We start from the raw sequence: 24410 nt of genomic DNA, 5'->3' as shown, positions 1-24410 counted from the left end.
GATGAGCGCCTAATACTCAGAGACAACCTAGTACATCCAAGTTTTGCATTCATGCTAACACTGCTACAAGAGTTTTTAAAATTTCGACACGCCCCCGTCCGCCCCCAGAAAAGCTAAAAAATCTCCCACAAATAAAATTATGAAGATAAGAGAAAACTAAAACTCAGTTACGTAGGGAATGGCCATATCTATCAGATCCTCGAATTAAGATCGGCTTAGAACATTATTATAGAACTTATAATATTAAATTCTATCGATTTCAATTAATTGTTTAGCTCAAGAAAAGATTTAGCTTATAAAAAGATTTATCTGCCATTCCCTTTGAGTTAAGATAATTTTATGGGATTGACTGTACATATTGTATACAGTATTAATGTTGATTAAGGCACAAAGGAGCACGCAAAGACAAAGCAACCTATACTCGGATTGAATTTAGTTATTAATTATGAGGTGAGCCAGAGGGACAGGGGTCATGCAATGCTATGCGTATCTAACCAAATTCTCGTTTTATCCCACACGATTGTCTATGTATTTTTTAGTCCGGGTAATCCCTTTGTTATATTTTATCTGTTGCCACAAGCCAAAAAGCATATGCCATTTGGCGGCAGTTGGCCGGACTAAAATGTATTATCAATTCCATTCAATTTCTTGAGCTCAATCTCCCATTGACGGCCTGGGGGAGTTCTCATTTCACTGCAAGTATTCCCCATCTTAGCAGAGACTTCCCCCTCCACCTTGTTCCTTTGCGTGTGTCTGTCAGTTCAAACCTCACAAAAGGGAACATTGTCGAGTGTCGAGTATCGGACTTTGGTTATGCTTGTGTGTGGGAGATTATTTGCCACAGACATTTCCGCAATGTACACGACTATTTTGACTTGAGGCATTTACAAAATGATGGACAATGGCACTGAGTTCCGGAGAAATTGCCCAGCGCATGGGTTCGATTCCCTCGGTGTCAGAGTAGAGCCTTAAATAGTTACATCAATTAATTTGCTAGTCACTGTCGGTTGTACGTTGTGTTGTCGTGTGTGCATTATTAATGATTTGTGTGCGTGGCCTTTGCGTGTTCATTTGAGAGGGCAGAATGGGGTGGGACGTTTATGGATCAACTGTTGTGACCTAATTCTAGTGGCAAAGTCCTATTCCCCCTCCACTCGAAACTACTACGAGTATTGAGGGCTTTGCTAATTATACCCGGTACTCGAAGAGTAAAATAGGGTATACTGTATTTGTTCACAAATTATGTACAACACAGAAGGAATCGTTTCCGACCCCATAAGGTATATATATTCTTAATCAGCATCATTAGCCTAGTCGATTGAGCCATATCTGTCTGTCCGTCCGTATGGACGTCTGTCCGCCCGTCTTGTTGAGCGCCTGGACCTCAGAGACTATAAATGCTAGAGTCACCAAATTTTGCATCCAGATGGCTGTACGCTCACACTGTTACAAGTGTATTTAAAAAATGAGCCCCCTTCCGCGCCCGCAAAAGGGCGAAAACCTACAAAAGCTACAAAAATGAAGATAAAAGAAAACTAAAAACGCCATTCCGTAGGGAATGACCATATCTATCAGATCACCGATTGGATCCGATTGGATCATTATTATAGTCACAATGAGGAAATTAATTTGCAGTGGCTAAACCCACCCCGTCCCGCAGCTTATATTTGTTTTTTTTTCACGTTCTCTCATTCACACTCTGCTTCTGCTGTGTGAGGCCACTGCGTCTGCCGCGAGTCTGCAGTGTGTGGGTCTAGGGAAGGGGATCGAGCTAACGGAGCGTGTTGGTGTGAGAAGTGTTTTAGATGTAGATGAAAGATGAAGAAAAAATGTAAAATTTGACAAAACACCGATAAGGTGCAGATGTAGTACTGAGTGCCGGGTATAAAACTTGTGACGCGTAAGAAGCGTCTCACACGTCCATTCTCGTTTTCATTGCCCCTCCGCAGCTGCAGTGAGTGCCTTCCCTTCCCTTTAAATTTTCACGGGCCAAAGTTTAAGTCGAGTCGCACACACACACTGAGACAGACACACAACAGAGAGGAGCGAAGGCAGGCAGCGGCTTTTATCAATTATCAATTAACCTAAATTTCAGCCTTTACGATTTTGGCAGGGCCAAATGACAGTCTCTCTGCCACGTGCCCCTGCCACCTGCCAGGTGAAGTGCATAGGGAACCAGATGAGCGCATTTTTCAAATGAAACCTGACAGACAGGCCAGACAGCACAGCCTCTCTTCTTAGTCTCCGCCCTCTCCTTCTCGCGAGATTGCCTCCGCATCGGATTGTATGATTAGTACTCGTCCTCGTCGGAGTCTTCGTCGTTGTGTTATAAGAGCATTTTGCAAATTGGAAACGTGGTTAGCCGAAATAATGGCGTAGTGCCATAAAGGCCAAGCCGAATGGCCAGAGAGCGAGATAGAGAAAGATTTCTAGCAGTAGGAAAGGACTCTCTTCAGGAACTGTTTGTCGACGACCCTTGACAATAATCACTTTCATTACTGTAAAATGTCAACAGTGTCAACAGCAGGGCGACAATCCTTGAGGCCCCCGCTGCTCCACTCCCACGCTACTGCACTCCCCCACTCGTGCCTGCCCCAACCGAAATTTGATGATGCTGCAGCACTTGCAGCATACACACACTCACACTGTAGCAGCCAAATCTTGAACAAACAAGCGGGGATGAGAGCTGAACGCTTTCAAGGCAAAAAATTCGACAGGAGCAGGAGCAGGAGCAGCAGGAGCTCTCTACTCGACTCGATTCCCAGTTGTAGGTGCACCCCGGGGCGGCATTTTGCAGCTACTTTTGCTGGGATGGCAGGCGTATCCTTTGGCTATGGCCAAAAGTAGCGACATCTAGAAGACGTGCATTTGCTCAAGTGGAAATGAATTGAACTCGGGCAGCAGAGACAGCGACAGAATGGCAGAATGCAATCTCATTCTCTTGTCAACTTAACCTCGCCTCGTCTGGAGGAGCAGGAGGAGGATGCCGTCGCCTCGAGGATGCCATTGACTGCTGCTGTGCCATTTGTTGTCTCTACCATTCCCATTCCCTTGCTGCCTTTGTCCTCCAAGAAGGTGGTGGTGGCACTCACAGTCATTTTGAGACGCCGTTGCACAGTGGATACGCCATACTACTGAATAGATACTCTTGTTGTTTTAAAATATTTCTTATTTATGTCCAAAAATGTTGCCTCACAAACCGGTTCATACAATTATTTTTATCTTTATCTAAAAGATTTCTAAAGAATTTTACCTTCCAGGATCCCAGCTGTGCGACCACGGTTCGTGGCTATCCTTCCATTGCTGCTCGGCGACTAGCTGCTGCTCGATTTTTATTTTAAACAATGGCTTGAGCATTTTTGATTGTCAAATGTTTGCAGAGATAACATTTACCATAGCGGATTTTCACTGAAGTGGGAGATGGCGTCCTGTTGGCTCCTTGGGTGCCGTAAGCGCGACTGAGCTGTCTGCCTGCATCTTACCTCTGGCGCAGGACGGACTAGTGGTTGGGTGGTGGAGCATCAATTCGTAATTATCTTATAAGTGCTTGTATTGTGCTACCACCTCGTCTCTCGTCTCTATCTTCTTGTTTCCTGTGTGTGCGGCTTATAAACAAATGTCTCGTCGAAAGTTTTCTCCAGTCAATTAAATGCCAATTAGAGGAACGGGACGGTACTCCATTGTGTTGCAAACTCCAAAACCAAGGCGGAGGGTCGTCGAGAGAGAGCTCGATGCTCTTCAATTAAAATCCAATTTGCTTGCGGAAGTGCTTAATTACTGATATATTAGTTAAGAGACACCGAGAGCTTTCCCTGTCAGGCGATTCCTGATATCCTGACATCCTGTTATCCTGATATCTGATTCTGTAAGCTGACAAACAATTTCCCAACAATCCGAGAGTTGATCGATAGTTGGCTATTAATTGAATAGCACTCTGTGGCCGGACGAGGCTTAACTTTCTATGTCACATCAGTGTGTGGAGATGACACATTGTCAGCCATTCACTGGATGTAGGCTGCTGCCTACTTCGCGGAGTCAGTTGAAGTCTCTACGTTTGTTGTTCGTTACGTATTGGATGGGATGTCCTGTCCGTAATTTTGCTGCGCATTTTACGCTAATTGAAATCGCAATCGAATTACGTGACTACTGCGGAAAGCCCCTTCCCACTCAGCTACCCTTTTGCCCATTCCCTTGTCCGAAACGTGGGATGGTTTACGAGGCATAAAAGCCAATGAAAATGTAATCACATTTATGCAGTTTTTATACGCCAGCAATGTAAATATTTTCGCAGTAAACATGTGAGGAGAGTGAATGAATAAATGGCGTCGGCTGAATGGCTGAATGGCTGGCGACTGGTGCCACACTGGGTCGGCGGCTTATGACTGCTGCCCATCAACGACAGGCCGTCGGGCATGGATGAGTAACCATGACGTTGCACACATAAAACATCAGATACAAATCCAGCATACAGTAGACAGGACACAAGGCATACTGTCTGTGCAGCTTGCTGCAAGAGCTCGGTTCGGATGTGTCCTGTCCTGCCACATAGCCCCTCTCTCTTTTGCTGTACTCGATTCCATGTCGGGTTCATTGAATTTGCAGTGATTTCTCGCTTTTGCATTAACCAGCGCCAGCCAGGGAAACGGCTACAAAGTGAAATTTCATAGCGAAAATAATAAGACCACAGTATACCCTGTACTCAGATTCATGTACCTACTGTCAGACGATGAAATTCCGTTGCTATTCCGATAATGCTGAAAAAAAAAGCTTCCAAAGGGGGTTGTGTTAGCTCTAATAGTCTGGGAAACACAGCCGTTTATTCGGACATCACCATAATTTTTTGGTCCGTAGCGGAATACGCTGATTGTAAAAGTGTGCAAGCCCAAATAACAATATGGGAATATGTACAAGCATGCATTCATAACTAATATACCCAGATGCACTATATTCTACGACCACAGGGTATGATACGAGAATTTAAGCGTGAAATTTATGAAATCCAAATAAACATCCATAAATACTACATACATATGTACATACATATATATGGATGTTGGTATGTGTATGTTCTGTGTGTCAAGCGGGAGTGCCAGTGCATTGCAGTGTGTGTCCGTTTAGAGGATGCGCATAAATGTATTTTTGATTTAATTGCATTTTCTGTTTGAATTACCATCAACACTCAGTCCACGTCCTTCGATTGCTTCCACCCGCCTTCCAATCCCAACGCTAACGATTACGTAATTTAATAGTTTTTCCATAGGAAAATAATTGGTTTTAGGGTATTATTGACAAATACGGCGGGGCTCCGACTCCCAGCCCAGCTGTTGCATTATTAATATTGGTGAAGAGCGCACCGTTTCCGCATGTCCTGGGCCACGGAATTAATAGCATAACATTTGGGCGGAAACGCGCACGAAATTCTTTGTGAAATATTTCCATGATAAATGATATACTTACTACACTAGTACCCTCCTTCGCTGATGTCACGTTCCGATCATTAATTATTTGGAAACTCTTTCTGCTCTTGTCTCTATTTGCAGTTCAGCGAGCAGACCGCAAGCGGACGAACACAAGGTAAGCCTTATCGACAAACCATTTTTATTTAGGGCTGTTCAGACGTGTCGAATTTCAACAACCTGCAACAGTATCCGATACACGAGACACACTACACACACGGAGTCGGATCTAATCTGTCCCCAGGGCAGGGCCGATTAGTCGAGAAGGAGCACGAGCTGGAGACCTGACCCCCGACCTGACCTGACACAACTATAAGCCAGTGGCAAAGTATAACTTTTACCCGAAAACTGACAACCGCAACGACCAAAAGTGTCGTAAATCCATAAATCCATAACCAAGCGTCAACAACAACAGCAGTAGCAGCAGAAAAAGCATAAGCAAACATTCTGTTGGACGACTCTCGACATGTGACATGGCTCTCGGACTGTAGAGGGCGGGTAGAGTGGCTTTGGAGTGTCGGGAGGCTTTGGCGGCCAATGAACTAAATAACCCACGTATCCTGGTATCCGAAAGCTTACTCGTTCGCTCTCATGTCAACCGGAGTCGCGTCGCAGAAGAGGAGCATATTGACGATGACACTCGAATCTCGTCCCGCGTCTGATAAAGTGAAGTATTTTCCCTCTGCAGTTCGCTCACACAGGCATATGTGAGTGTGTGAGGGGGGAACAAAACACTTTTCAGTACAACAACAACAAAAGCGAGGACTTACATACATCGACAACAATATAGTTTGTGTCGGGGAAGTTTATAGAAGTTTATCGTAGTCGTCGTTGAAAACTCCCCAAATGTCGCCTGAGCTCCAGCCCTCAGCGGTAGCAAAAACAATGGAAGCATAAATTAAAGCCCATTTCCAAAGCCGTAGGTCCATAAAAAATCATAAAAATATATTAAATTTATACGTACTTACACATAAGATCGCCATGAATTCATAAATTCTCAGCGAGCAGCCGGCGTCCCATCTGCAAATCCAGAGGCAGACCGAGAGCCGTGGCCAGAACCACAGCATAACAACGGCATTGACAGTTAAATGAATGACTGTGGGAGGGATGGAGACTCCTCCTGCCACTGCCTTTGCTTGTGCTCCTGTGGCTGGTGGCCCCTGCCTCTGTTCCTCGTTTGGTTTTGCTACGTTTTGTTTACTTGCGTTTAATTTATGCAAATCTGTTAAAGTTTTTCAGTCATCGGAAAAGTTGCCGCTGTCATTGGGACGTTGCATAGTTGTATGCTGCCCCTTAAGTGGGGCACTGGCAGAGGGGAGCAATGTATATTCAATTTGCGTATCGACTGAGGCATAAGTAAATCAGAAATGCTAATGATTGAAGACTGTGTAGACTCTGTCATCTCCGACATATCCGAATACTACAAGATTTCCACATTGTATTTATAGCAGTTGAAATGCTAGGCTTAAAGTTTTTACAGGGTATTCTCATAGTCACCCTTTCAGAACTGCAGTCCAATTCTTGTTTGAACTTCCACTTGGTATAGTTTTGCGGCTGTGTCGCTCTTGCTAATATAATAAATGAAATGGGATTCCCGGACCCGCAATCTATGCATAAATATACATACATACATTTCTATGTGCGTAAAATAGTTTTACCGTTTTTGTAGTCCTTGCTGACGCTGACATTGGGTGACTCGGTGGATGCGGGTCCCCGGTGTGGGGAGGGCTTCGCCGCTCTTTGGGGGCGGGTCTCAGGGCAGTTTTGTGTAATGTTTTCATGCTGTTTTTGAGCTTTGTGGAGTTCTGTTGAATAGCTTCATATTTATGCAAAGTTATGCGACTTAACAGAAAAGTCGTAGCAAGTTTTTCTCTGTTTTTCTTCTCTGGCAGGATGATGGACCGGTGGGCGGACTAGGCTAGGAACAAGATCCAGCCGGCACAGGATATCGTTGAGGATGTAATCAATGCATAGGCCAATGGTTGAACTTGATTTGCATTCTCCGAACTCCGAAATAAAGAGTTTCTTGGGAGACTTTTGCATCGTTATTTATGAGGAGCAGGGTCTGCACTTTTAATTTTCACATGACAATCTGTGGTACAATGTGGTACAAACTCTAATTCTTTCGACTCGAAATATGCCCCACGCTGCGTATAGGCAGAGAGAGAGAGAGAGAGGGACCGGGTCATCCGGCACTCTGGCTAATTCCAAATTATATTAAAAACTTTGGGCAGGGCTCTCTGCTGCTGCTCTTGCTGAAGATTTTTCTTTGCCGCTTGCATTTTCATTATGCGGCGACCAATAAGGCGAGCGAGAGAGAGAGAGAGAGAAGTCCTGCCCAAACGATGAATATGAAAAAATGCTTACAAGCTATGTTATGAATGCTGAGGGTATCTCTATCCCTTGTCCGTCTGCTGCCTGATGCCGCTTGTTGCTCTTTGGGTCGTTCCCCATTTATGAGGGCTTGCCCCGTGTTGAAACTCGCCACTGGGCCTTACTTGCAACGAACTTCATTTGTCGAAGTGCAGCAGCAGCCTCCAGGCATTACTCCCATTCATTTTTCCTTCAACCCCTCGATGCAGGACTCTATTGAGTGACCTCTTAAATTCGTTTAATTTTAGTTAGGTCGAGGCTTAGGCCCGACAGGTCTGCTGGTCTGCTCCAGAATTAATGGCCTGAATGACGGCCTGAAGTGTCCGCCAAAGTCTCCTCTTTTCCATAAGTTGTCCATCGCGTATTTTCCTTAATGAGTTTTGTGCCCGGCCGACAACGGCAGCAGCAGCGGCATCAGGTTCGCTTTCGTATCAAGTGTTCTTCAGATGTAATTATGCGATTTCTGAGCCTGCCCTTGCCCCTGCCCAGTCCCTGTCCCGTGCCGCCCCGCCACTTGCTCCTAGAATATCATCAATTTTTTTATGGACATTTATTTCATAAACTCCTCGCAGCCGTTGCGAGGCAAGGCCGTTTGCGGGGGCCATAAAAAATGCAATTAAATACTTTCGGCTATTAAAGTGCTGCAAAAATATTCAGCACTCTGCGCACCCAATCCCCCAAATAAGGCACATGCAACATGCATCGTGTGATGCCCCCAACTTATCTTGTTTGTCTGTGTGTGTGCTGTGTGGTAGGCTGCAGTGGTTGGTGCTGGTGTGACCTAATAAAAAAAATTATGCCAACCGAAAGAGAAAGCGAAGGCTGAAACGCTGATAGCCGCCGAATGCCAGCGGAAAGGAAACTGGAGTGGTAATAGAGTGGAGATGGGCTTGAGCAGCGGAAAGGAAACGAAAGCGGAAACGCTGGGGCAGCCTTGCACACTTATGGATATCAAGTTGAAAACTTTACCTCCCTGCCTGCCTGCCACTCTCTTCTTTCTGGCGCTGCCCCTGCTGCAAGCTCAGGTTAAATTGAGCAAAATAATGCGGTCAATTTATAACGAGAAAGAGAGATGCATGCAACACCCACAACCCACAGCATCCGACAGTGTCGGGGTAGCTTAAACAAAAGGAAGTGCCCTGGCTGCCACTTTGTCAGTTTTGCTTGTTGTTTGGCCAAGAGAGAGGGGCACACACACTGAAAGAGAGAGAAAGCCGACTCTTGGTTCCGACTGGCTTGCTGGCGGATGCACGGACATCGTCCGTGCCTGCTGCCTGCTCCAGCTGGTGGTGTCATTTGGCTGTCGCTTTGGTGGCACGCAAGTTTGCAAAATTATGGCATCGAGGCAGCCTGTCTGTCCATCCGCCTGTCCGCCCTCCAATCTTCCAATTTATAAGGTTAAAGCAAAATTATAGCAACCTGAACCCCCCGAAAGAACCATGGGACTGCCACGTGGCGCTACGTGACTGCTGTGCAAGCGACCTGCTATTGAAAGTGAAAATGCAAGTGACTTTCTCTGCTTTCTCTACGGCAAATGACCCAATTTATGAACCGCATTCCGGTCAACGAGCCAAAGGCACACGGACACACGTACTTTCGTAGCCAGGACACTGGCTTATGGCTTATATGCGGCGGAAGTCCACACAGGAACCCCCCTCTCCCCTCGTGTACGGACCTTTGCACGAACTCGGATTATTTCGCTTAGTGACATTCGATTTTCACTTTTTAATGAGTTGCCCCGAGTGGTGCTGCGGGTGCTCTGCAGGAATCGGGGAAATTGGAAATTGATGCCAAATTAGAGGAAATTCGATTGGCAATTTACCCCCAAAAAGTGGGTCATGGAACTCTGCAGGGGAGAGCAACGTCACAGGACTTACTGAAAAAGCAAGTGTCAAAGAGCAGGAAAATGCAACAAGGAAACTTAATTAACAGTTTGACTCTTTATAAATTTGATCTTCAGCCATTGTTCAATGAATTTTAGTCTCTGTGTGGCCAAATTGTAGAACTGTGCCAATCTGGCCGATCAAGCAACGCCCACAGTCACAACCGCGCGCCGCCTGGATGGCGGTAGGCTGTGGTCAGCAGAATGAACTCCGCCTCGTTGCCCGTTTCGCTCTCATCAGGATGCAGCAACTTGGACAGCGTGTAAAAGGCCTTCATGATCTCCTCCTGCGAGGCGGATGGCTGCAAGTGCAGAATCTTGTAGGGATCGAGGATGGAACGACTTTAGCCGATCAGGCCCAATCCCATGAGCACCACATACGACAACAAAGATGACCATGGCCAATGATTTGAGGACGCTGAGGGCGTCGTCTTTGCCGGCAGGGGCATGAGGCTGGGATTCAGTTGGGGTTTTGACAACCAACAGCAGATGGTCGCTGGTATTAGAATGAGTATCATGCCCAATAGGGGAACAAATACGGAACTGTGTGTGAGACATCATATGTTTCTGGAAGATAATATGGTAGTAATATCAATTATCATGTAGGAGGGGGCAAAATTTAAAAAAAAACTCTTGTAGCAGTGAGAGCATACAGCCATCTGGATGCAAAATTTGGTGGCTCTAGCTCTGATAGTCTCCGAGAACCAGGCGCTCAACAGACGGACGGACAGACAGACATTAATCGAGAAGAATTCAATTTTATGTTTTATTAAATTTATTTTATTTCGATCATTTAGAAATTTAATTCAATACAAATTAAAAGGCCAGACGATTAATATCGAATATGCCGATTTAATGAATCCGTTCTTACCTTTAGGGGCGGCAGGTGGACTGAAATATGTTCTTTTGCTCATGGGAGATTTTTCCATATTTCGACAAATATGCGAATAGGAGTTAATAGATGTAAGCGAAATTTACCTAAATGAAAGAATTATTTTGTTACGAGTATGCAAAAAATATGTTAAACATAAGTTATCCTCTTTTCTTGGAATCCCTTCTTCTGTTTGCTCTGTATGCTCTGTAGTTGGGATGCGGCTGACGGCCGCAAAGAAAAGCAAAATCACTTGAAAGAGAAACTCTATCGAGGAACACGTTGTAAAGCTCTCAAATTAATTACGCATGAAATTGCAATTAATTGGTTTAAGAAGTTGACCTGGGCAGAAGTTTATCTTAAAGTTTTTCTTGGGCTGGTTCTTGCTGCTCTGCGGCCCCCGAAGCAAAGAGTTAAGTGCTTTGGATAAACAAAAAGCCCGTGCAGGGAAAGGTGGGGCAGGCACCTACAGGAAAAAACAGTAGGAGGAGCACGTAAGAGCGTAAGCAGATAACCAGGGAAAGCTGGGCTGGGCAGTGATGGGCGACAGAGGGGGGTAGATCCCTATGAAAGTAAAAACATCAACAAGGATGAAAAACAAATAGCAAACGAGAAAGACAGAGGTCGCCGATGGATGGTGAGTGGGAGGGAAGGAGGGAGAGGCAGACAAAACAATGGCGCAGGCAACGGCAACGCGGCAATAAAAATGGCGCACAAGTTCAGTGGATGCTACCGGGGTCTTCGAGAGCTTCATGGCTGGTGGCTGCTGCTGCCTCACGTGAGTCCGAGTAGAGGGCCGCCTGAAATGTTTATTTGGGTCTGTCCGTATGTGTGCGTATCTTTCTGTACATGTGTGTTTGTGTGCGTTGTAGGCCATGCTGCAAGGCCCAAAACAATAACAACAACTGCATGAAAAACAACAGCTGCTGATTCTGTCGCTGCTTCTGCTGCTGCTGCTGCTCCTGCTGCTGCTGCAGCTACAACGACTCTGTCACAGTAACCTAGATATCTCCAACAAAATTTCCACCCAAAATGTGCCACTTTCGCTTTGACCCAGAGCTGGAGTCGGAGTGGCACAGCGGCGAGGTTGCTGCAGCGCATCGCCCTGCGTTGTTTGAGGGTCAAAGTGGTGTGGTGTGGCAGTGGCAGTGTCAGGATGAGGAAGAAGAAGAGGAGGAGTGACCATCGTGGGTATAATCCGTATAAGAAATCATGCTTGAAATATTGCACTCGTATGTTGCGGTTAAAGTGCAGGCAGCAGTTGCCGTAGCCATAGCCGGGAGAGGCCGTGCAACCAAGCTGCAACCATGCGTCACACAAATACATGGAGAATCCCCCCAAGAGTATGTCCACAGCATGTGTATGTGTAAATGTGTAAAACATGCAACGCTCTCTTGTCTGGAACTTTCCTCTGTCCCTACCTTTCCCTCTGTCTCCCCTGGAAGGCCTTGCTGCAGGAGTCCTACTGCCTCATACTGCCTGCTGACAAACGGTTTGATTTTAAGCTCAAGTCAACACACTCAAACGGACAGAGGGACGGACGGACATATGGACGGGCATACGTAGTGCTTTAAACATTCGCCCCACCTTGGGGAAATTTTTCAAATGACAGCAATTTATTTAGACGTTATGTGTGCGTGTGTGGCAGTGGCTTGTGGTCAGAAAGGATTGCATCGACCAATGCCAAACCTTTAAGTTTGGCCCAGTTTCCGCACCACTTTTCGACTCTTGCCGCTAACGAAATTTCGATGTCAAAGGCGCGTGCTTATGCATAAATAGTCGCGGTCCTGAGCAGCAAGTGCGCAATGTCCCCTTTGAACCCGCCACCTACTTGGGAGCCCAAATTCGAAATATTTATGCAAAATGCGACCTAATCCAACAAAGAGACTGTTTAGAGGAAGGGTGGGAGACCGAGACTTCCTTTATATTTAGGGCCTGACCTAAACCTTTTCTGATGATGGCCTTATAAACGTGCTAAAAATAAACAAACCCCACCCAGCCATGCCCTTAGGTCGGTTCGGTACGGTTCCATTCTGTCAGTTTTTGTGTCGCCCTTTGCGTGTATTGTGAATATTTCGCAAGAGGCTCGAGACGCGGCCGACTCTTTGAGGTGTAAATATTTCATGTCCTTTGGGAGGATTGAGGCTTGTCGCATGGCTCTTGATGGGGCTTTTCGCAATTAGCGAAGCTTCGACTTTTGCCCCTAAAATGTATTAATCTAATGTGTTGATGATATTTGAAAAGGAGCTATGGAGGGGTTTTTTTTTTGTTCTTTGATTGGAAATGGAGAGCTCTTTTTAGTTTACAATGAAAATTACATGCTTGTTCTATTTAGCGTTTTTTGTGGACCTCCCTATCAACCCCACCCAACCAAAAACCAACAACTTCTTTAATGTAAAAACGGAGTACTTAATGGGAGTAGATTTGAGACATTTCGCCTAAGTATTACCAAAGTGCAAAAGTACCAAAGTTAAGTAGTACAATTGTAACCGATTTGCAGGCATTTATATGGCTCGTAAAGTAAACCTTTGATGAAAGGTCGAAACCTGGGTGCGAAATGCTTTGGGATCAATTTTGATTGTCCATTGCCCTCCATTTCTTCCTCCCTCCTTTCAAGTCCCTGCCAACTAGCTGGATCAATCCTCAATCGTCTCGACGCCAAAATGTCATGTGTTACACCGCAAAATGACCAAAAAGGCAAAAGTTGGGGTCGCCAATTTCACTGCCAGTGACACTCAGCCAATCCGGCACTCCGACTCAGGGAGCACTCTGACTCCGACTCTGCTGCTCCTCAAACCGCATTGTGTGAACAAACGGAATCCCTGTGTCTGTGTCTACCAAGTGCAGCCAGTGGCCACTCTTTGCTCTGCGCCCACATCAGTCGCTTCGCCTGTGACTGTGGGGTCGTCGCCATTCCTGCGCACACAAATGAGTCAACAGATTGTGGCAACCGACATTTGCAGTGGGATCTGCTCGTGGTGGTGTTGCTTCAATTTCATTCACAGAACGGGGGGTGGGCAGGCCAGCGACTCCTGATTGGCTTGAAGCTGAGGGGACGAGACGCGTAGACGCCTTGGAGTATGCAACACAACGCGTTTGGCAGAACTCCAAACGGTTGGGTGGGAATGAGAAGCGGACTTGGTGGTGGTGGTGCAGTCGACCGGAATTTATTGTGTTTGTTGTGCGAAATTAAATAAAAATTGAATTATGTTTATATCCGTGGATGTAGTCCTCGTTGTTATTGTTGGTCCTACAATAATAACGCGCTTTGTTTGCGCGGAGACAGAGAGCGAGGGCCTCCTTGAGAGTGTGTTCCTCTGTCCAATGTCTACCATGATCTCTGTCGTACTCTTTTTGCCGCTCCACTCCCCTTCTCTTTTTCATTTTGCATAATAAATTGCATTTTCCATGCCAGTGGGCCGCATCGTCCTTCTCCAATGAGAGGGACCTCCTCTTTGCTCTGTTTGTTTGGCTGAGTGTATTCTCCCTCTACCGTACTCTGGCGGCGGAAAGTATGCAGAGTTTTGTGTCTGTTTGCCGTGTGCTCTGCTCTTTTTGCATCGTTTGCGCGGCCTGTGGTCTTGCATTAATCTCATTTCATTGCTAACCTTTTCTGGTGCGCCTCCAACCACCAAGTGGAGTGGCAGTGGCAGTGGGAGTAGTGGGGCTTCCAGGTAACAGCTGTTTCCGCTTGCACGCGCTAAATCAATTTGCTGTTTAAGCTCTGCCTGCCACCAGCTGTCGGGGCGCACCTTTTTGGCTTTTCGCATCAGCGTCAGTCAAAGGGAAAATGGCTTCCTACTCCTAGTCCTAGTCCAGTGTCCAACTCGCACATTTTCCCCTTCGTTTTTTACGGGCATGCTGCCGTTAAGTGATTTTCATGAGTTTAACGAAGTGGTTTGCCCCTGTCCCGACACCGCCCCCGCCCCGCCACGCCCTTGCCGGCTTGAAGCAGATCCCGCACAAAGCAATGTAAACCCACAATACCAACAAACAACATGTCGAAAAAAATAAGAGTACGAGTTTTCCTTTTCAAACATTTTCCTTTGACTCATCTGTGCACAGGGAAAAAACCCAGATCCAGTGCTTTTTCTTCTTTTTCTTGATTTTCCTTCTCCCTGTTGTGTACCCATCCCATCTTCCACTGTATATCTCGGGGGGTATGCCTAATATTTTTTGAAACTGTACTTACACATGGAAAAAATCATCTATCTGCAAATATGCATAAATAAAATGTAGATAAGCAGGTAAGACCTCCATCTACATCTTCATCTTCCTTTGTGGAGGAGAATCCCAGAAATGCCAATATATGCATTTCTATTGTAAAAGCCACGTAGATTGGGGTATTCTTTATGCATAATGCTTACGAGTATAATAAAAATAGATAGGATGAAATACTCGATGGAATAAAGGAATTCAGTGCATTTCAAATTGCCTGTTACGATTTGTGTTTACTTGCATTTAAACAGGACATTTTTCAGAAGAAAGGCGTCTAAATAAGAAAAATGAGACATTTTCTCATGCGGTTTTAGAACTCGGATGGCACCCAGAGACCTTATCAACTTTATTTAAGATCTGTATTTCGCAGACAATTATTAAATTTCCTCTTTTGGGTACTTGGCCATCTTATTTCAGTTATCTCTTATCGGTTGTTGAGTCCGTTAATCCAAAGCAGGCTGCTGGACATGCTGTTATGTAATTATCATTACTAGCATTTGAACCACTGACGTTTGTTCGGTTCGGTTGTGGCAGCCAGATGAGAATTTAACGCTCAGCACCCTGGCTTGTGCCATATATAAGTATGTCCCGACATATGTATTTTTTTCCAATTGATCGCATTGATATGGGCTTTATTCTTTAACAACCTGCGGCAACCAAAACACCACCAAAAGCATTGAATTTATGCACTGGCAAACCCAAATATGTAGATATTATTTGAGCCATAAGTTCTTCAATCAAAATAGGGTATACTTCTAGTCGTGCCTCCAAAATTCCACCGAAAACAATAGATTTTTGAGTGTTGCCACTTTGTTGTACAATTTTATTGCGCGAATTTCGCGCAAAAAGCGAGTGAAGCAACAGCAGCCGACTGACGGCAACATCCCCAGCAAATGGAGCTCGCTCCAAAGAGTTGCCCTTTTTTGTGTTGTCTGCTCGGATGCACGCCCCATGCCGCACTCTGCCCCATGCCGCACTCTGCCCCTATGGGGTGGGAACTGTTTGATGTCCCGCACATTTGAGCAATTTCAGCGCTATGTTGTGTTTGTTTATTCCGGGGATATCTCTGTGTGTGTGTTTGTGAGAGTGCGAGAGTGTGCGAGTATCTATGCGAGTGAGAAAGTGCGGCGCGTGTCAAAATTGGTTAAACGTGAGTGGCTTTCACTTGCCACTCGGCAGCTGCCTGTCTGACTGCCCGACCCGCAAAAGTAGATATCGAGGATGAGGAGCTTTGGGTCAGGCGGCTTTACCGTCGACCGTTTAGGAAAATTAGCTGCCTATGTGCTGCTTCTATACTTCTTTCTGGCGCTTTGCCCCTGACTGGTGCTAGGTCATAAATCATGTCAGGGATAGCCGCCGCCACATGAAGCGAACAACCTGACTCCTGACCCGCTCACGGGCTCAATCAAGCAAATGGCAAAACAAATCGGAAGCCCATAAGCAACGTCTAATTTCCTGACATTCCCGTCGTAAGTTACGGCTGATGGTTCAGCTGGGTGGCAGGCTCCACTGCTCTAGTCTTGAGATACAGCAATTTCAAGCTACAATCGGGACAGAAGAGATGAATGCTAATAACCACAAGATGAACGTGTAAGAAGCATTTTAAAATACAAGCAAGGTTTAGTAAGGAAAACGGCACAAATGATAAGATTCGTAGTCGTTTAAACATCCCATTTCCATTGCGAGTATCTCTTTCTAAACGTTGTGAAATATTTCATTACTGGGGGAATATTGTGGCAGCTGCGGTGCCACCCGCAAAATTCAGATGTTGCTGATGTTGAAGCCGGAAAACAAAAGCTGTCAACAACAAGTTGCCGGACAAAAGGCTCCGCTCCTCTGTCCGATGCACATGCTCCATGTTCCGGCTTTGTGTGTGTGTGTGCCGCACGAGGTACCATCAAGCAGCAGGTCCAACAATCCGACAAACTGGCAGCCAGCAAAACGAACAATCGCCCCGGACTTACAAGGGAGAGAAGAACCCTTGACAAATAGCGCCTGATGTTTGGTCACAGTTGGTGGTGGTGAGTCCCCCCATGTTCGTGCCCCCTAAACCGGGGACAGATGTTTCTGTCATTTTGTCCAAGACTGTGTCTGTGTCTGTGGCTGTGTCCGTGTCTGTGTCTGCATCTCTATCTGTGTCTGGCTAAGTGTCTCTGTGTCTGTCTGTGTGAGAGTGCATCAGCGCTCATAAAACTAAATTTCTAAACAATCTGCGTTTGCCGTTGCCGCTGCGCAACTATATTGAAATGTTTGGCAGTTTTTCGTGTCGTACTCAATTTGTGTCAAGCAGAATGGAGGAAAAGGATTGAGAGTAAAGGAAAGGGCCACAGAGTAGCACAGAAGGAGAGTGAGAGTGAGAGAACGAGGGTCACGTCTGTTGCAATTTTGATTTTGGCAATTTTCGGTAGCACACTTTTTGGGGCCCTGCCCAGGCATTGTCCTAGCTCTTGGTCCTCTGTGTTTTAGGAATGTAAAAAATGGCTCTTGATTATAGGAGCAGAGCCAAACTGATATTTTGTGCTGTCATTTTGACCGGTTTTTAGTGGTTCCCTATTCATTGATTTTTAGATTGGAATTCAATTGAGGCATAATTCAAATTTGCCACCAAAGTAGCCCTCAGGGGACTCGGTCCACTGCCTCTGCAGAAGCATTCAAGCGATGCGAAATCGAAGATAAATAAAATCTCCCTCAATAAGCAATAATCCCGGGAAAAATAGCATGGATTCGCACCAAAAACAGATGGGCGTGCCCGAGATAAAGGAGGGGTTTTCTCCTCGATTTTGGTTCGATTCGGGGCTGAATAAACATTTGTACATAATATAAATCGTTTTTCGGTTTGGGTTCTGAGAATCTGTTTAGTGCCGTTCTCTTATCGTGAAAATTTTTCCCATTTATACATCATAAGCAGTTTTTCTTCTAAGCGGCTTCTGTGGGGCGAGGCCTTTTCTGTGTTGAAAGGAATGCGGGTGGAAAATATGGACCAAATAATGTTTTCCATGGCTTGTGCTTTGGGTCCGCCTTAAATTGGTTACTGTAAAGATTTATTTCTATTATTTGGCCATGAATAAAGTGCTTACACTTTGGATAATCAATATTCCGTTTGCAGAGGAATTATTGGAGTCTTTAAAGGGATCATCTGATTGCCGTTTCAGTGATTGCTTTAATAACTTTGTCCCCTCATTTCCATTCATTCATTAATCTTGTGTTCTTAGGGATCAGCATTTCCCCGTGCAGCACACAGCGTTGTTGCATATGAAAAACTTTGAAAATGGCTTGACAAACGACAATTAATTTCATCGTGCCTCTACGTTGCAAGCGAGGGGAAGTAGAACACATTAAAACTAAATGCTGAATCAGTCAGTCCATCAGCAGAAATAGTTCTAGACAGTTTCAACCCACAGAAACCATAAGCAAAGCAAACTCGAAACTGAAACAGAAATGAAAACAGAAATGGAAATGGAAATAGAAACAGAAAACCAAACAACAAAATGAAAGCACACACACAGGCATAGACTGAGGAAGAGTACACAAAGCACTAGCGGATGGCAAATAGACAAACAAGAGATGGCATGTGCCAAATGGACAGGAATTTATAAATTAAAGCAAAACAATGGCCGAAGATTAACAACAGTTACTGCCCCACTCACTCGCACTCGAACAGCGCATAAAGCTCACATTTCAGCGGTTCGGTTTTATTCTCTACTGTTTTGTAATAAAATTCCGGAGAATCGTGGGCCAAATGTCTGATGGCTACGCTGCCGTTCCACAGTCACAGCCACGGCGCTCTTTTGACGGGCGCCTACTCCGAAGTGTGTGAATATGACGGCCGCAAGAGCAAAGGCAAAAGCAAAAACAAACACGTTACGAGTGTGTGTGTGTGCGATTCGGTTTAATGCCATAACGGAAATGGATGCCATGTCGGTTGTTTGAGGAAATGTTCGTCTAGCTGTAACGGCAACAGCAAACGCTGCAAATATGTACATATGTTGGTGCCGTACCGTGCCGCCATATTACTCCGCTTTTAACGGCACCTCTTGGTCTACACTTTGCATGTGTGGGCTATTAGTTTTCCGTGTGTTTGTTTTTCAAAATACTCCAGCATCAAACCTTAGATTGAAGGAAAAGAAGAGCCTTAGTCGGGTAAAGATAAAATAGGACCCAACATGTATTTCCATTTCATAAAATATCAGAAACTTTTTCGTTTGCTTCTAGTAAATCTATGAAAGCTTGTTAGTTGGCCTTAATAACGGAACAATGTAAGCTAATTTTAATAGACAATTATCGGCTAGGGTAACCTGTAAAAATGTAAGAAGCATAGAGCAAAGAATCAAAGTAGTACTAAGCGCAAAATACCATCAGAAAATAAAACGAGAAGGGACGTGTAAGACGCTACTTACGCGTCACAACTTTTATACCCGGTACTCAGTACAACATCAGTATCTTAGTGGTTTTTTTTTTTCAAATTTTTTCTACATCTGTCATCTACATCTACATCTACATAGCTTCTCACGCCAACTCGCCCTTTTATCCCGCACCCCTCCCCAAGAGCCGTCCACTGCAAAGGTACTGCCGAGGCAGAGGCCGCACAGTGCAGAAGCAGAGTGTGGATGAGAGAATGTGCAAAAAATAAGAAAACTGCTGGAAGGGGTGGGCGCAGCCACTGAAAATGAATTCAGCTTGGGCGCAACCACTGAAAATGAATTTCTTCATTCTGGCAATAATAATAATCCAATCGGATCTGATAGATATGATCAATTTTTTTTATCTTCAAACTGTGGATACCGCAGATTTTCGCGATTTGCGCGGGCGGAAGGGGTCGGGGCGAAATTTTAAAATACACTTGTAGCAGTGAGAGCATACAGCCATCTGGATGCAAAATTTGGGGGCTCTAGCTTTTATAGTATCTGAGAACCGGGCGCTCAACAAGACGGACATGGCTAAATCGACTGTTCTATTGATGCTGATCCAGAATATGATCGGGGTCGGAAACGGCGGAGTAACACAACATAAGTGGAAGCAGAGCAGCAGATCGTAGATGGAGTCGAATAAGAGTCAGTGTCCGTAGCCTTGTAACTCTGCAATTCAAACGATTTACTGATGGCCTAACATCGATTACATCCTCCTCCTCGTCCCGTTCCCCATTGTTATTTGCAGACTTCAAATGACAATTGTAGGCTCTCAATGGCTGATATTGTGGCCACAGCGACATCCTCCCTCCCAGTGTTGGGATACTGGACCATCCCGTGGCATCGGTGTCTACGTGTGCGTGTGTGCGAGCATTTCTCGCACTCACTATTCATATGCGGACCGACACATTCATATGAATACTAGGATGTGTCTGTGTCGGCTGCTGCTGGTTTTGTTTGTTTGCTTGTTTGCTGAATGGGTGGGCGTGTTGCGTAAATGAATGATCCTAGTTGAGGCTAAGTCGGGGCCAGGGTGAGGGCAGGACACAGACTCAACATGACTCAAGTCTGGCCACACCACGTCGAGTGGCACGCATGGTTGCGGGTGCACTTGCCATGTGTCGAGTGAGTGTTTGCCACCGCCTCGCCTGAGTGCTGAGTGTGCTCGCCATGCATGCGTATGAGTAACGAGCGCGCAGTTCCACAGCAGCCGCGCCAGTGGAAGCTTCAGAGTCAGCGGTTACGCTGCTAGCAGCAGCATACACAACACTGCTGTTTAAGAGGTTGATGTATTACAAAATACGTATACGCCACGCCACGTCACCACAGCAGCAGCCCACAATTTACAATACCAAGTGTCGGCTAGAGTCGGTCTCTCTCACTTTCACACTCGCTCTTTCTCCCTCCCTCTCTCTCTCTCTCTCTTTCTCTGTCTTTAATTGTGTATGCAACTAATGTATACGCGTTTGTGTGTGTGGGAATATACATACATGTATACCTATTCATTTTTGAAATAAAAAAGGTATGATGGATTGTATTGGCGCAACCCTTAATAAAATATATATATTTACATATATATTCTCAGCATCAGTGAACTGCATTGGGTTTGATCCAAGTGAAGCCAAGTAACTTGTATTAAATGTGTGCTTGATTTGACAACCAAATCGTTTTTAATGACGAGAACATCTGATATATAGAGTTATGGAAGATAGGAAGTAAGCAGCTTATGCTACATTTAGACATATTTATTTATGTACATTATCCACCGATATACCAAAATTCTTTGAAATCCTATACCATTACGGACAGAATAAAAATGTGTCATTTGTGTTGTCATATGTCCCAAGTTCAGGGTATTTTATAGTCGAAAGTGACTCTTCCTTGTTAAATAGCATGTGAACATGTGCCAACTGGGCCCTGTGCTTTTGTCTTGCTTTTTATTATATTAATAAACATTTAATTGGCATATTCTATGGGGCATACGACAGGAGGTTTTCCCCTTTCACTCGTTTCGTTGCCAGTCCTGCAGCAGGCAGACCTTCTCCGGGGCCATAGTGCCCTCGCACCCCGCGATCTCTCTATTGAATTGCCGTAAGTGGCCATTTATTTACATATTTGCGTTGAGTGGCACACTTCAAAGTTGCCTCGTTTGTCGATGATGCTGCTGCTGCTGCTGCTGTTGTTGTCGCTACTTTATGGTTATTATTTTGCCATAGAACCTGCCACTGCCACTGCTGCTGCTGTTGCTACTGCTGATGATGGCACTGGCACTGCCACTGCCACTTTTGTTGATATTGTTACTGGGAACTTTGCGTCATTTCGTGCAATTTACGAGTTTATTGAACAGCCAGAGACTGCCAGAAGGGGCCTCCTCCCTCCCATTCAGGAATGTGTTTGGAGTGTGTCTGCTGTGCCACTTTAATTGCCACTTCTCGGCGCATGTCATCAGCTGTTTGGATTCGTTTGCTGATGATGTTAATATTAATTGCTCGAAGCATTCCAAGCCTTGATGCTAAATGCAGTCAATAGTCTCGCATCCCTGTATATTGGAGCATTCATTGCCTCCTTGCCGCTATAATTGCAACACGATTTGCATAAACATTTCGAGCCGCGGCATCTCCCCAGGAGTCTGGGAGCGGAGCCCTTTAATGGGACGGCATGTGGCTAATTAACGAAAATGGGGAACATGGATGAGGCTATGCTGAGGAGCAGGAGGAGGCTCTACCGGGTTACTGTGTCTCTGTATCCCGTGCCGTGCCGTGCTGTTTGCTAGTTTGTTGCCATCCGACGCTTCTGTTTGCCCACGATAACAGCTTCGTTTTACGAGCACTCTCGCATCCACAGTGCATTGCATGGAAGGATTACAGGATTGCAGGCATACAGGGGTGGGGAATACAGTGCGTATGGTTAACTTGATTACTGCCAATTAGCTGGCGGAAGTCTTCCGAAAAGCTGCGAATTAGCGCATTTCAGCGGCGAATTAATCTATGCGCGTAATCTTTTAGTCGGTTTATAGCACGTTATGAATTATGCATAGACTCTTTTCTAAGCTTCGGAATTCGGGTAATTGGTGAATTTATGCATTTGCCGAATGGATCTGAGGGGTGAGAAATTAACTTCGGCCTTCTTAGAGACCATACCCCTGTTCCCCTAGTGCACATATTCGTTGAATATCATAAGCGAACGGCCACATTCAATCGCCAACGATATGGCTCGTTCTGATTGTGAATTCTACATTAAATACATTTTTCGAATATTTGGACGCAAATATCCATCATAAATGCTTCCTAGTGCATTATCAGAAAGTCTATTATTTCGTTAAAGCTTTCTACACTTTCCTTAGTCATAAAAATACGACTGTGTTTAAAATAAAAATAATAATGCCATGAAATGGGCGCCCCATTGAGTGTGTCTCGAGCGGACTCAATGGCCATGCTACATTCAGCAATTGAGAAGAAAATTCGATAATAACGAATAGCCTTAAGAAATCCTTAGAAACTAACTTTTTTTCTCATGAACCGTTTCCGTTCTTGATTCTGATTGTTCCCTGCCCAAACTTTTTGAAAACCTTCCGTCGATGCCAGGGAACCTCCCACCCGCACAAAAGTTCTTAATCAAAATAACTTAATGATTATATTTGCTTGCAACTGCTCACTCCTTTCTTCTTTCTACTCTCCCTCTCTCTCTTTCTCATTGCAGGACCCAATCCAATCCCATCTGACGGGCAACGCCAACGCCAATTTTAACTACTGTTCGTGGCGCCACCAGCGACTAGCGGATAATTGAATCATAAAGAAATCGTGGGTCGGGGGACTCCAAAAAACGGAGAGGAGCCTCCCAAAAGTGTGCGTGCCCCGAAAGTTCGGCAGCGGGAAATGCCAACAAAGCCGAGCAAATAATTGCTCTACCCAGAACGAGGACGGGGTAACGTTCCCTTCTGTTTCGTTCCCTGCCGTTCACTTCTGTTTTGTTCACTGTCCGGGGCGCAGGGAGAGACATTGCACAGAGGCCGGCTGCAGGGAAATGACTGGCGGCGTGCTTTAATTGAAGCTGGGCGCGGAGGAGTGCGCGGGACGTGCACGCAGCACACGGAATGTGGGCTCGGCAATAAAAGGGAAGCAATTGAAACGCAATGTGGCTGATGCCGTGGACCGTGGACAACGCAACAAAGTGGACGAAATTGCTTTTGGAAGAGCGCGAACGCTTGCAGACACGCAGACAGGCAGAGAAATAGAGAGCTAGACATTAATTAATTAATTCTGATTAAAAATCATATTTTAGTAAAGATTCCTGATTCCCGACACACGATACACAGATACACGGAGAAACGACCAACGACTGAGTAACCTACATACACGCAAGTGAACTATTAGCCAAAAAGAACCAAAAACCAAAAACAGCAAACAGAGAACAGAAAAAGGGAGGAGCCTGTACATTCGCGACCAAGTTAAAGTTTTAGAAGAGAGTTGAAACAGAGGCAAGCATTAGAGTAGCAGATATCTTGTGGCAGGGAACTTATCTTTGCATGCCGTAAGCATTGCAGCAGCCACACATGAACACGCCGCTTTGACCGGAGCCAGCAAGGAGGACGGAGTACGGCATAATTTCGTCAACTGCAGCCAAGCGGTCGTCTGTCAGGAGCAGTGGCACTGGCATCAACATCAGCTGCAAAACATTCCCCACCACCACCTCCAGCTGTGGTTTACCATCATCATCATCAGCAGCAGCAAGGGAAGGAGCAACGGGCAAGGAGCAGCATCAGCAGTAGCAGTAGCGAAGGCATTGTCACATCCAGCATACGACATCTAGAATTCAGGAGAAGCCCAGCACGGGAGAAGGTGTAGGAGGAGGCAGAGACCACCCCTAATCCCGCACCAATGAATCTGCTCTGCTGCTGCTGTTGTAGTAACATGGCACCCAACCAGCGCGTCACACGCAAATGGGAACTGTTTGCCGGACGCAATAAATTCTACTGCGATGGATTGCTAATGTCCGCACCACACACAGGCGTCTTCTACTTGACGTGCATCCTGATAACCGGCACCAGTGCGCTCTTCTTTGCGTTCGAGTGAGTATCCAATGGTTCGCTGATTCCCCATTTGGCCCTCTGTGGCATTTCTCGTTTCTGCATCTATTCTGCATCCTCATCTGTCTGTCTATCTGTCTGTCATTCCGTTCGTGGTAGTTGCATTGTTTGCAAAATG

General features: G+C 45.5%; 1 protein-coding gene across 4 annotated transcripts in view; it reads left to right on the top strand.

Moving 5' to 3' along the window:
• The window catches only part of LOC117580143 (palmitoyltransferase app), a 63405-nt gene that overhangs the window by 25372 nt on the left and 13623 nt on the right, over positions 1–24410 (top strand). For all 4 annotated transcript variants that reach the window (XM_034266447.1, XM_034266445.1, XM_034266444.1 and 1 more), the window contains exons 3-4: positions 5541–5574; positions 22906–24274. In XM_034266447.1, the coding sequence (XP_034122338.1) occupies positions 24084–24274 (191 nt within the window). In that variant the 5' untranslated portion in view covers positions 5541–5574; positions 22906–24083. The remainder of the gene's footprint in view (positions 1–5540; positions 5575–22905; positions 24275–24410) is intronic.

This window comes from Drosophila guanche, unplaced genomic scaffold, assembly GCF_900245975.1.
Source record: "Drosophila guanche unplaced genomic scaffold, DGUA_6, whole genome shotgun sequence".
Lineage (NCBI taxonomy): Eukaryota > Metazoa > Arthropoda > Insecta > Diptera > Drosophilidae > Drosophila > Drosophila guanche.
This window is presented reverse-complemented; position numbering and strand designations above follow the sequence as displayed.